At 40.7% G+C, this 13995-nt stretch overlaps 1 protein-coding gene across 1 annotated transcript in view; it reads left to right on the forward strand.

Moving 5' to 3' along the window:
• ACE2 (angiotensin converting enzyme 2) overlaps positions 1–13995 on the forward strand; it is a 46478-nt gene that overhangs the window by 4113 nt on the left and 28370 nt on the right. The window contains exons 2-3 of the mRNA XM_048494094.1: positions 9118–9266; positions 11151–11309. Of these exons, the coding sequence (XP_048350051.1) occupies positions 9118–9266; positions 11151–11309 (308 nt within the window). The remainder of the gene's footprint in view (positions 1–9117; positions 9267–11150; positions 11310–13995) is intronic.

Genomic DNA, 13995 nt, shown 5'->3' on the forward strand with positions numbered 1-13995 from the left:
CCCCAAGTTTGGTGAGGTTTGGTTCAAGGAGTCCAAAGTTATGGACTCCCAAAGGGGGTGCCCCATCCCCCATTGTTTCCAATGGGAGCTAACAGGAGATGGGGGCTACAGTTTTGAGGATCCATAACTTTGCCCCCCCTGAACCAAACTACACCAAACCTGGGGGGTATAATCAGGACAGTCTCCTGATGAGACCCTGAAAGTTTTGAGACTGTGCCTTCAGAAATGTCCCCCCCCAGCCTGCAACCCCCATGGACAGCAATACTGAAAACTCAATGCAGAACAAAGATTCTTGGGCAAATTTCTGGGATGTTCCTGCAGGGGGCGCATTTTTGGATGTATCGGCACCAAAATTTCAGGGTATCATCTGGAAACTGTCCTTATGGTATCCCCAAAGTTTGGTTCAGTTTGGTTTAGGGGGTCCAAAGTTATGGACCCTCAAAAGGGGTGCCCCATCCCCCATTCTTTGCTAAGGAGGTGGGGGCTACCCTTTGAGGGTCCATAACTTTGGACCCCCTAAACCAAACTGCACCAAACTTGGGGGGTGCCATCATCTCCAGATGATACCCTGAAATTTTGGTGTTGATACATCCAAAAATGTGCCCCCTGCAGGAACATCCCAGAAATTTGCCCAAGAATCTTTGTTCTGCATTGAGTTTTCTGCATTGCTGTCAATGGGGGTTGCAGGCTGTGGGGGGCACATTTCTGAAGGCACAGTCTCAAAGCTTTCAGGGTCTCATCAAGAGACTGCCCTAATGATACCCCCTAAGTTTGGTGCAGTTTGGTTCAGTGGGGCCAAAGTTATGGACCCTCAAAACTGTAGCCCCCATCTCCTATTAGCTCCCATTGGAAACAATGGGGGATGGGGCACCCCCTTTGGGAGTCCATAACTTTGGACTCCTTGAACCAAACCTCACCAAACTTGGGGAGTAGCATAAGGACAGTCTCCTGATGATACGCTGAAATTTTGGTGCCGCTCGCCTAAAAACCGCGCCCCCTGCAGGCCAAAAAATGGAAGACCACTAAAATACCCAAAAATGAACCCAGCATTTTGATGCCCCCCACAAGGTGATGCCCTGGGCAGCTGCCCACCTTGCCCAATGGGCATTACGCTAGTGCAAGACACTCCAGAATACAACTCCACAGGTAGACCAGACTACATAGTACCGTTCTAATCACAGCAACCCAAACATACATGCAGACAACAGAATTAATTCCAAGCACTTCAAAGATGTAATGGTTACTCTGATGGTTACAAGAAAACAATATATATTGTGTAGAGGACAGTACCAGTATTTGGCACACATGAATTGTTCACATTTTTGTAATACACATAAAATATTATTTCAGTGCTGTATTGTTTATTATAGCAACCACCTTTTATATAAATTCAGAGAGGGTTGGATCCAAGCTTTCTGCAAACTATCTCAGTTCACTTTTGTACAAAAGGTCTTTGCTATTTTTTTCTCTTTGCAGTTTGGCCTCTGCTCCCCCTCCCCCCAGCCACTCCAGAACGCCAGGAATAGAATGAGATGTGGCATGGGGGATTGCTTCCACAAGGAAAAATCAGCAGTAATCTCCTCTTACATGAGCTTTCCCTTTGCTCATATAATGGGTGCTCAAGGTGGGGGAGGATTTCTGCCATCTCCCCCTCTTCAAACAGGAAGTCGCCACAAGAGTGCTTCTGGGACTGAAGCATCCCAAAAAACACACAAAAGATTTTAGTTTTTACTTTCATGGAGGGAAGAAGGTCATCTTTTAAAACTTACGAGGGCAGTTTTGAGAAGGGCACGCTGCCTGCAAGATCTGTTCTCCCAGCTAGCTCCATCCCAGCCCTTTCGTCAGTATTCTAGCCCATCCCCTTCATGAGGCAAAACTGAAACTAAAAAGAGCCAATGAGAAGAAGGCTCATTTGCATACTGGCTCTGATGTCACTGGGGGACAGTTTGGAGGAAAAATCCTTTTGGAGGGCAGAAAGGGATGAGGGCAAATGATAAAAGAGAGATTTTTAGATGCCCTGAAGATTCTGGGAAACTATAAAATGAAATCAGGACTCACCATACCTGGGAAGGTTCACGGCTAGTGCAGACTTAAATACCCAGCTGAGCAAGTTTTTAAAAATACGTAGAGAAAAGGACAGCCTGCCAGAGCAGGCAAGGAGGACAACGAAGGAGGACGCGGACGACGATGACGGGGGGCGCAATTGGAGGGGGCGGGGCGGAGGGAGGTGATCTACTGATTTTGTGCCCCCCACGTGACTCCCACGGAGTGCGCCCGGGTCATTTGTCCCCGGATGTCCCCGTGGGAGCTTCGCCACTGGGTGATGACTTTTCACAGTTGTTGAGTAGTGCAGTTGAGCTGTCAATGTGGTTTCTACATTTGTTTTTTATTGTTCTGCCATGGTCTCTGGTCAAAATGTCCTTTCAGGTTTCTATATATTCCAAGATGTACTGGAAAAAAATGCTTTCAGTTGTCACACTACTTCAGTTGACTTGGATACCTTTTGGTATGACTGTTTTCAGCACCCATTGGATAGTATCCATAAAGTCTAAATGGGTGGAAGGTGATTCTAATAAATTAAAAGATGGAACCAAAGGCAGTTACCACTCTTGTGCTGTTCACCACAGGAAATAAACAGGGAAAATAATGATTAATAACTAAATACAAGTTTTAAAATATGCACTTATTCTTTCAGACTGTAAATCCTTTGGACAAAGATTGCCTGTTCCATTTATTCTGATAGCCCTTTCTGGATGTTTTGAGACAATAAATAAATCAAATATGAGAGTAATACAAACATCTGAGCTTTCTATATTCATAAGTTGTCAAGTGGACATTATTTTCTTTAAAACTGATTTTGGTGGGATGCAATCCCAAACTAAATGCAATCCAAAAATTAATTCTACTTATTAGAATTACAGTGTAAAACTATTTCAAAACAGTGACTATACTGGATGACTTTGTGCTTTTCTTTCTCTGAGAACTGTTCTGGAGTATTGTTGAAGGCTTTCCCAGCTGGAATCAGCTGACTATTATGGGTTTTCCGGGCTGTGTGGTCGTGGCCTGGTAGTTTTTGCTTCTAATGGGCAAAAGGTTGTGAGCAAAAACTACCAACCCATGGCATCACAGCTCAGAAAACCCACAACAGCCTGTTCTGTTTTTTTAATGATTTTTTTATGATGAAAGAGTAACAGTGCAATCTTAAACACAGTTACACCCTTGTAAGCCCATTGATTTAAGTGAATTTAGAAGGCTGTAACTTTGGACTACAGAATAAACAAGTGTTGTGTGATTTCTTCATGGCTATAGTTATTTTTTGACAATTTTTACCAAGTTAAACAAAGACTGAGAAGGAATGAGACCATCAACCCACGTTCAGAAACAATGAACCCCTAAAATGTCTGATGGTCAAGGCTAGACTGTTCTCGTCATATCTCAGAAGCAGGGTTATTATTTGGATGGGGACCACCAAGGAATACTAGGGTCATTATGAAGAGGAAGACAATTGCAAGCCACCTCTATTAGTATCTTGCCTTGAAAACCCAACAGGGCTGCCACCAGTCGGCTGCAACTAGTAACAGAAAAGCTAAATAATGAAAAAGGTCCAGCTTTTCAAAGTGAAGTGAAACAAAAATACCCCCTATAATTTTAGGGAATTCTGAGAGAGAGTAGAGGGATAGATGTCCCAAGGGAAATTATTGTTATTATTCTTAGAGCCTCACCCAGAGGCCTAGGATGTTGTAATGTATCAGCGTAGTATTTGTGTGGATCCCAGCAGGGCTGCCTTCTGAATTTGACCAGTGTTGATTTTGTCAATGCGAAGATGTTTCAAGTGCTGCCCTAGTGCACCCCCTTGTCGTGGGGAAGGGGCTTGCGTGCTTCGATGACGTTGAGAGCTATGCTGGAGGTAGTATATTCTACCAGAAGGGGCTTCCATGCCAGACAGGTCTCAACTGAGAAACCAGACTAAGAGTGTCCACCAACCCCAAACAATATGGTGATACAAACGGAAAATTATTCCATACCGCATCGGTCGTCGCACGAGTTAACAAGGGCCGTATCGCATGCTGGGGTCCCTGGGCATGCGTCAACAAGTGGGCTACAAGTGGACCAACCATCCAAAAGAAAGAAGTATAGTGCGCAAGAAAATCGTGCCATCATGGCTTGTTATTACAACTCAGAGCCAGAAAAAAGAGGATTATTATTATTATTATTGTAGATTTCACAGCTGCCAGACCTTTAGCTTCATTACAATTCGAGCCTCACCCAGAGGCCTAGGAAGTTGTAATGTATCGGCGTAGTATTCGTGCGGATCCCAGAAGGGCTGCCTATTTATTATTGTTGTTGTTGTTGTTGTAGATTTCACAGCTGCCAGATCTTTAGCTGGTTGTTGGCCTTCATTACAATTCGAGCCTCACCCAGAGGCCTAGGAAGTTGTAATATATCGGCATATTATTATTATTATTATTATTATTATTATTATTATTATTATTATTATTATTATTATTATTATTATTATTATTATTTACATTTGATAACCTGCTCACCCCCAAAGGGCTCTCAAAGTACCAGGATCATTACAAAGAAAAATCCATATAAATTGGTACCTCTGGCAAGGATTTCAAGGATAAGGTAGAGAATCAAATAAGACTCTTCAGTGCTTAATGTATTAATTTTGAATAGATGAAAAAAGGCTTGAATTGAGCCCTAAAGAGCTGCTGAATGGAAGTGAATGATGAGTCCATTCTCCAGTTGATTAATTTCAATTCCCCAACTGATTAATTTCTTCACTGCTACCATGCAATTCAATCTCAACTGTTTCTTTTTCAGCAGTTGTATGTTCTCAAGCTTCATATCAAGTGGGGTGATGATTAAGTCAAAGGCTCCCATTATGTATTCATTTCAGTACATGTGAAACCATTTCTACACATATCCTCTCAGGATCAAACCACACAATACAAATTTTAACAGTTTGAATCTGGGCTCCCTTGACCTTACACGCTATCACCTAAGCTACTCAGCAGCTTCAGGGAACTTTGAAGCAGCACATTCTATCATGTGCAGCTCCAAAACTATGCAAAAAACCCCCCTCTTCCTGAAGGCAGTTTTAACTCAGGAAAAAGACATATAAAAGAAGGTACATTTTCTGTAATGTATATGACTGTCAATGTAAGTATTCACTTCATACTTGTGTATTAATCAGGAAAGCAAGCAAGCAAAATGTTCTATCATTCTATCCCAGTCATGACCTGTAGTTCTTGGTTTAAGTGTTTGGGAACTACAAACACATAATGAGCTATTGAGCTGTGTCCAGTGCAAAATTTCTGCTTCTGCTAGAATTCTTGCAGAAGTGGAAATGCAAGAAAAAGACTGCAGCAGCCACTTACACTAAGTCAGATGGTATCCTCACTTGCATTTCTACTTGTACAAGACCCTGTGTACTGAGTACTATAGTATATAGAAAGCTGAGTACTATAGTACTCAGTGTACTGAGTATTATAGTATATAGAGTACTGAGTACTATAGTATATAGTATATAGGAAGCTCTAGGTGCTGCTCAAGCAGAGCTACTATATGTCTATGTTTCTGCTTGCACACTGCTGGGTCCAAGCCATTTAATTGTATTACAGCCTGCCTTCCACTGCCAATACTGTGCCCCGTTTTATGCAAGGCTAATTCTCACTCCAGGCTTCTCCTCTCTACAGCTGGTTCCTGTTTCATCCCTTCTTCTCATTTTGGTGTTCCTCCAAAAAAAACCACAGAAAGAAAAGAAAATGCTACTTGTGTGTTCCATTCCCTCTCCTCATAGGATTCCTTTATGAAACAATAAGTGCACTGATTCAGTGTTTGTCTCTTTTTACCTAAAAAATTATAATCTTGTTATACCAATTATTGGCCTATTTTTTTCACTTAGACTCATGCAGTTTAAAATCCATTAAAGAGACATACTGATTTTATTTCAAATGTAGCCCCAACTGTGATTTCCATCTTAGACAGTACACTATTGAAATATTAGGCCCACTTAAATAACGTCACAGGAATCTTTTCAACATGAATTGAATTATGTTTCTGAAGGGAAACATTTCAGGAAATGTTCTGAAACAAAGTCTACACATAGAGTACTACAGAGCTTCAACAGTCTGGAATAAAGGCAAACTTTTCTAAGGGATGCCTCTTAATATAAAGACTCTCTGGGAACTTCACAAGAGAGTAAGCATTACAAAGACAGAAGCAGATTTTACAGCAACTATCTTATGTGGCATAAGAGGATAGAGTTCTGAAGCCTTAGAATGCACTGCACCACTTCAGGCTGCAAGTGAACAATGCAGTTTTCTATTACCATCAAGCTGAACAAAACAACTTCAACTAGTATATCTGGTTGACAGCGTGACTCAATCTGATCCTATATCTGTTTCACATAAAGATGTTAGTTCAGTAATTTGAGGTGCAGCAATTGAGAAAATAGTATGCTTCCACATTAGAATATAGTCCCAAATGAAGCCGAGAATTATTCATTTGTATGCACTGTCTTTATCAAAACCATTATTTTGTGCATTATTGAACATGGTACTTTGATATAAGAGCATTTATTCCAAAATAAGAGTCAGAAAAGCTAAAGAGCAGAACGAGCTCTAACTTGCTAGAGAGATTAAAAACAATTAAAAAAGCTTTTTTGGTTGTGTCCATAGCAAAAGGAAGAAAAGGGATATGATAGGGTCAACTACATGGAGAAAATGGCAACATACTAATAGGGGAAAGAGAAAAGGCTCAATACCCTCTTTGCCTTGGTCTTTTCCCAAAAGACAAATGGTCTTCAACCAGAGCAAAATGGAACAGAAGATGCAGTAGGGAAAATCCAGCACCAAATAAATAGACAGGAATACCTCTACTTTAAATGAATTCAAATCTCCAGGGCCTGATGAATTACATCCCAGGTTATTAAAAGAACTGGCAGAAGTAATCTCAGAACCACTTGCAATAAACTTTGAGAATTCCTGCAGAACAGGAGAAATCCCAGCGGATTGGAGTATGTCTAATGTCCCCATCTTCAAAAAGGGAAAAGCAGAGGACCCAATTAATTCCTACCCAGTCAGCCTGACATCAATACCAGCAAAAAATCCTGAGCAGATCATTAAACAGACAGTTTAATGGAAGGAAATGGTGTGATCAACATGGGTTTCTCAATAACAAGTCATGCCAGACTAATCTTATCACTTTTTTTTGATAGAGTGACAAGCTTGGTAAATAAAGAGAATGCTGTGAGTATAGCATACCTTGATTTCAGTAAGGTTTTTGACAGTCTTGCAAGCAAGCTAGTAAAATGTGGGCTAGACAATGCTACTGTTAGATGGATTTGTAATTGGTTAACTGGCCAAACCCAAAGGGTGCTCAGCAATGGCTCATGTTATCCTGGAGAGAAGTGACTAGTGGGGTGCCACAGGTTCTGTCCTGGGCCCAGTGCTATTCAGTATTTTTATCAGCGACTTGGATGGTGGAATAGGGGGCATTCTAATGAAATTTGCTGATGACACCAAATTAGGACAGGTAGCCAGGAGCCCAGAGGACAGGGTCAGAATTCAAAATGACCTGAACAGATTAGAGAGCTGTGCCAAAAACATGCATGATACTACACTTAATATGAAAAAATGAAATGCACAGATATAGGGTACCGATATAGGATGGGGAACACCTGCCTTGACAACAGTAAAAGGGATCTGGAAGTCTTAGTAGATCATAAACTGAAATGAGTCAGCAGTGCAGAGACGTGGGGGGGGGGGGCAAAATGGTGCCTGCCCCCATGCCTCCCCTTTAGAAGGTGAACTGTACGGCATTTTACCCATTGAAGTCGTTCCTTTCCCCAAACCCCACCTTCCTCTGGCTCCATCCCCCAAATCTCTAAGTATTTCTCAACAGGAAGCTGGCAACTCTTATCACAGGAAAGACATGGAAAGTCCAGCAGATGCACAGATGTACCATAGTGCTGTGAGGAAGCAGGGCATGGTCGGTCACACACACACACACACACACACACACACACACACACACACACACACACTACCATCATCCAAACTGAGAAGAAACCCTGTGTGTATGAAATGTACATATCCATCCTGAGGCATTTTACTGTTGCATTGATGACGTTCCTGGGGTAATGAGCTAAGTTGATATAATCTTGAATAGATATAGGCAATGGTGGGATCCAAAAATTTTAATAACAGGTTCCGATGGTGGTGAGATTCAAACAGTGGCGCCGCCGCACACACGCACCTCCAGTCCCTATTGGGCAGGGAGGTTGCTTTAGTAACCCCTTCTCACTCAGAAAAAATTAGTAACTACTTCTAGAGAAGTGGTGAGAACTGGTTGGATCCCACCTCTGGATATAGGTCAGCACAAGGGCTTCTATTGACTGATCTGAAAGCGGTTCAGAGCATGCAGAAGGTCCTTAGGCAAAAGTGGAAAAGGAAACAGTACCCTAGGAAAAGATGAGTCATGTATTTCAGTAAGCAGGGATATTTCAGTAAGCATGATTTCAGTAAGCATGATAAGGAAACAGTGTTGGAAGAAGGAGTGGTCGAAAGGAATGAGAAGAGAAACTCAGAGGACAAAGTCTGAAAGAAGAGGGGATTTGGTGACTCCCAAGTGGAGAAGATACCACACAGCCAGAAATGTAGAGGTAAGCCTATCAGTTAGTGATTCAAAGTAACAGTCAGATCTTAGGATGCAGGCCACTAGGATATGTTGAATAATACACAAGTTCTTGTCTCAGAAAATCTGACATTACAGATAATAACTAGCTCTATCATTGGCAGGTCACTGGGGAAATATTAACTATAAGTGAAAGCCTTTCAAAAGAAAACCATAAAATACTACTGGTAATTATGTTTCTTCAAAGTTAATCATTCACATTTTCTTGTTTGACTTTTTAAAAAAGCTATTCTAGTTTTGTCCTTTTGCTAGACTGAACCTATAAAATGCATAACGAATTGGATTCTGTCTCTTTTCTGTGACCAGGCTGATGAGACAAGCACTTATAAGGGCATTTTCTTAAAGGAACCTCATTAAGTTTGCATTCAGGAAAAGCTATGCAGATGCATCTCTGTCTTCTTTGGAATTTAGCTCTTCTGGCTGCAGCCCAGAATGTGACCCAAAGGGCCAAAGAATTTCTGGAACAGTTTAATACACGCGCAGAAGATCTATCTTACGATAACTCACTCGCTTCATGGGATTACAATACCAACATTACAGAAGAGAATGCTGGGAAGATGGTGGGTACCTTTTACAAATATTTATTAAATTAGAAAATAAAAATAGAAATCAGAAAATATTGGCCTGATTAATTAAATTAGAAGCTACGCATCTTTAGGAAAATGTGATTATTTATTTGCCCATTGCTTATCCTCTTTGAGGAACAAGGTGGAACAAGCTGGTAAATCCAGTTCAAGATGATCAACAACTATTAGTATTCACTCAGAATAGCCTGACCAATCTACAGCACAATATGGCTCTGACAGAATGTGACAGTGATTTTCCACAATGGTATGATCTCTAGACTCCCCAAGATGGACAAAGCACCAATTTCCCAAACTACTAGATGGATCTCAGCTGTTATGTCCTGCTGCATCATAAGGTCTTCCTTGCTTCTCACTTTCTAACATCTCAGCCAAACTTCATGCTCCATCTATTGCAGCAGACATTATTCCACAAACATGACTGAATCTCACTGAACAAATAAAGCTTATGCTAATAAGGTCATTAATAAGGTTGTCAATCATTAAGGATGGAATCCTATGGACACTTACCTGGGAGCAAGGCCCCCTACACACAATGGAACCTAATTCCATATAGATATTCAGGATTGCATTGCAATGTTTTCACATTTCTTGCAAAATGCAGAACATCTGCAATTGTTAAATATTTTGAAGTTGATCAGCATTTTTTCAACAAATTGATTTTGATGTAACATTTTATTATGTGGTGATGGTGTCTTAATTCAATGTGGCTATATCTTAATCTAACAACCTCACCATCCCACAGATTCTTTATTGTTAACCATGATTGTCATATTATTATAATTCCTGATAGCTGGAAAGAATATGATTCTCACAATTGAAAGAACATGAAAGATACACAGAAGACCACTCCGGTTGTCATGATCACAATCTAGAACAGTGATGGCGAACCTTTTCGAGACCGAGTGCCCAAACTGCAACCCCAAACCCACTTATTTATTGCAAAGTGCCAACACAGCAATTTAACCTGAATACGGAGGTTTTAGTTTAGAAGCATTACTCGGGAGTAAGCTTGGTGGTAGTCAGTGGCTTTGCTTTGAAGCAACTGTGCAATGCTTCGAATGGGTGAATCATGACCCTAGCAGGGTTTACTCAGAATCAAGTCTCATTGCCAGCAACTGATCTTACTCCCAGGTAAAGGATTGCACTTTAGTTCTTCCCATGAAAATCAGTGGGGTTTAACAGCACTTAACAGGGTTACCTATACGTCATGCCCAGCAGCCCAGGTCAGCCTATATGTCTGTGTGGGGGGTGATTTTCTACCCCCCCATGATGAACTCTGTGTATGTGTGCCCACAGAGAGGGCTCTGAGTGCCACCTCTGGCACCCGTGCCATAGGTTCGCCACCACTGATCTAGAACAAGCAGAACATTTAGTGCATCTGTCAGTATTATCAACTTCTTTCTTTTTTATTAAAATGTTGTTATCCTACTTTTCCAAAAATGGGGTCCAAGGCAACCCCATGTATATAATCCTGATTTAATCCACATGCTAACAAAATGATAGTTTCCTGTATTAAATAACCACTTGTCCAACAACGCAAAGCAAAGAAAGAGAAAAAGATGCTCAATTTATATGTATCTATTTTGTTCATTTGGTTTATTTCTTCATTAGATCTTCTGGATTAATAATGCTGTCACTGGATTGTATACATAATGGTTAAATGTACAGATCCGGCAAAATATCTTGGAATAAATTTGTTTTAAATTCTAGAAATTGTTTAAATCGACCATAAATGTTTATTCAGTGATAGTGAATTTCATAAGAAAAACCTGCTGTATCAGATAAAACCTACTCAATCATTCTCTGTTATATTTTCTTGCAAATGAATAATTTGGAATCCAAATTAATCTTTTTCAGACTATCATGAACTCCAAATGGTCAACATTTTATAAAGAATCCTCCCAAAATGCCAGTTCTTTTGATGTGAATAGCATTTCTGACTCTCTTGTCAAACTCCAGATTCAGTCTCTGCAGGACAAAGGTTCCTCAGTATTATCAGAAGAAAAACAGAACAAAGTATGTTTTTTCATCCTTTAAGCAATCTAGGTATTTAAATACATCTAGTATAGGGTTGCCAACTCAGCTTGAGAAATTGCTAGAACTTTGAGTATGATGGCCGAATTCCAACTGAAAATTTAATCTAGATACAACCAAGTTTCAAAAGAATCGGCACCTTTTCATCCAGGTTCCAACATCCTCACTGCAGCATGTTTCTAGTGAAGACATCTAGCTCTGCCCCCCCCGGGGGGGGGGCTGCCTGCTGTCAGGGGTGCAATTGTTAAGCTAGCAGCACCAAAATGTCAGCGTATCTTTAGGAGACCCTCCTGATGATACCACCCAGGTTTGGTGAAGTTTGGTTCATGGGGGCCAAAGTTATGGATCCTCAAATGTGTAGCCCCATCTCCTATTAGTTCCCATTGGAGTGTTTTTTCAAAAAGGTGCATATACAAGGAGGTCCAGGAAAATCCTGTGATAAGGGATGGGGGGGGAGTGCCAGAAACAGGACTGATCTGTGTTCCATGGTTTGACTGTGAGGAGATCTTGAGGGAACCTGTATATTTTGGGTGACGGTCCCAGGATTAATCGCCAGTGAAGAAATCACCGATGTCTGAGGAGGGGAGTTTGGAGAGGGGAGGGAGCTCAGAGGAGATGTAATGCCATAGAGTACAGCCTTCATCTCTGGTGATCAGTTGAAATTCCAGGAAAATTCCAAGCCCCATCCCTAAACCAATGTACAGAGTCCTTGTAAAATAATTCCTCTTTTCATTTTTTATTTTGTCAACATAAAAATAAATAATAAAAATTATAGAAATTCATACACCTTCCTCTTTCTAACAAGATGACTTTTTAAAAACTTTTACTGTTGTTGTTGATTATTTCATAGGAAGACTAAAGGATGTACAGCAAAATTATGTTTATTTATACAGAAGTATGTCCCTCTCTGTTTAATTCTATGCATAGCCCATCATACTCCAAGTGAACATGCATTAGCTGCTGGCCCTTTGAGAACTGGGTGAATGTGAAGTAGCCACTATATAAACTGCCTGATTTCCATACTGGTTACTTGAAGTAGCTTGATTCCAGTATTTCAGTCCTTCTGCTTCACACTTCGCACAAGTATATTTTTACTACTTTCTCTCTAATTATTTTGTGCTCAATCAAGTTTACTTGGAAGGTCGATCTATACATGGGACAGCAACCATAGCAGGATAGGGTGACTATATTCTAGAAAAAGATCTAACGCAGAGCAATACTCAGCAGATGAGTTTTCACTGCAACAATGAAAGACAGAAGCCCTTTTATAGAACCTGTAGATGTTTAATATTCCTTATAATTCTTAAAGGAATTAAAGATATGCAGTGAATCCTTCTTTTGGGGTTAAAACATGTGAATACACAGCTTGCTTCTGCAGTAGTGTTTTGGTTCAGCATGGGGTTTCCCCCCAAATCCACACAGCATCATGGCACATTTGTTTACCTTTTGGCTTTTCCTGGGCTTTGGTGTGATTTTTCTTAAATATGCTTTACATAGTGCTTTGGAAAAGAGACAACTTTAAACAAGTCACCCCAGAATGAAACTTTACTATGAGATGTTTTTTGTTATAAGCTCGAAGGAAAATAATACTTATCTCTATGAAATCAGTCAAAGAATCCTCACAGTTTTTCTGGGAGGGAGAATGATTTTCACAGCCACAAACACATCCCTATTCAATCAGACAACACACACACACTACATATCTTGCAAACAGCCACACACAACTATGGCTAGAACCAGGGACCACAAGGTATTAAGCTGATATCACATTTATGATTGGGAAATTACAGGGATGGAAGGCAGAGCACAGACAGAGAAAACAGCATGTTTGATTTTACTGTCACATGACCAACAGAAGGGCAAAGCACCAACCCAATGGGATCTACCATGTCTCAGGTTTCAGCCATGAGATATATTCTGGGGCTCTTTCTGGCGGTCTCAGGGTGGCAGGTTGAAATATCAGGGTCATCAACCAGTTGATAGCTTCTTGTAGGACTTCTATGGATTCCTGTTGACATATAATGTAGAGATGGAAGGCAACTATCTGTCACCAACAGTATACTTATTTTTAGTATGTAGCTAGTTTCCATATCATTGTGTAATTTTGTGTGTGTTTTAAATAATTCTCTTCAACACTACATCATAAGTACACAAGGTGCCCATTATCCATGGAACACTTACCTTGGGACTCTTTTCTGCATAGTGGGCTTTCAGTGTACTCTTCTCACATATCTCTGTTTATATGCAAGGAAGCGCTCCCTCCTTGATGCGCAGTTTTTCTGCAGAGAACTGTTCCAGACTGGTTCTCTTAACTCCACCCATCAACTTATTCTTAAAGGCACAGATTTCATTACATTGGGTAGTCAAGATTGCTGGCTTAGTCTTTAAACTGCATTTTTATTGATATTATTGTTCTAAAAACAATCACCCTCCCCCCAATGAAAGAGCAAAGCAATTCCCTGGACCACATGCTGCTAAAGCAGGGGACCATGCCTTAGAGCTGATATTCTTTCCCCTCACTTACTGACTCCCTACTGCTGCCGCTGCTGTAGGAGCACAGAGAAGCTTATTTCCAAGCACTCTGTTATATGTCGCTATCTCAGTATATAAATAGAATGCAGAGGTTGGTGTGGTTTGGTTAAACCCACATGACTGAGCTTCTATTCTT

This window comes from Sphaerodactylus townsendi, linkage group LG04 (genome assembly GCF_021028975.2).
Source record: "Sphaerodactylus townsendi isolate TG3544 linkage group LG04, MPM_Stown_v2.3, whole genome shotgun sequence".
Taxonomy (NCBI): Eukaryota; Metazoa; Chordata; class Lepidosauria; order Squamata; family Sphaerodactylidae; genus Sphaerodactylus; species Sphaerodactylus townsendi.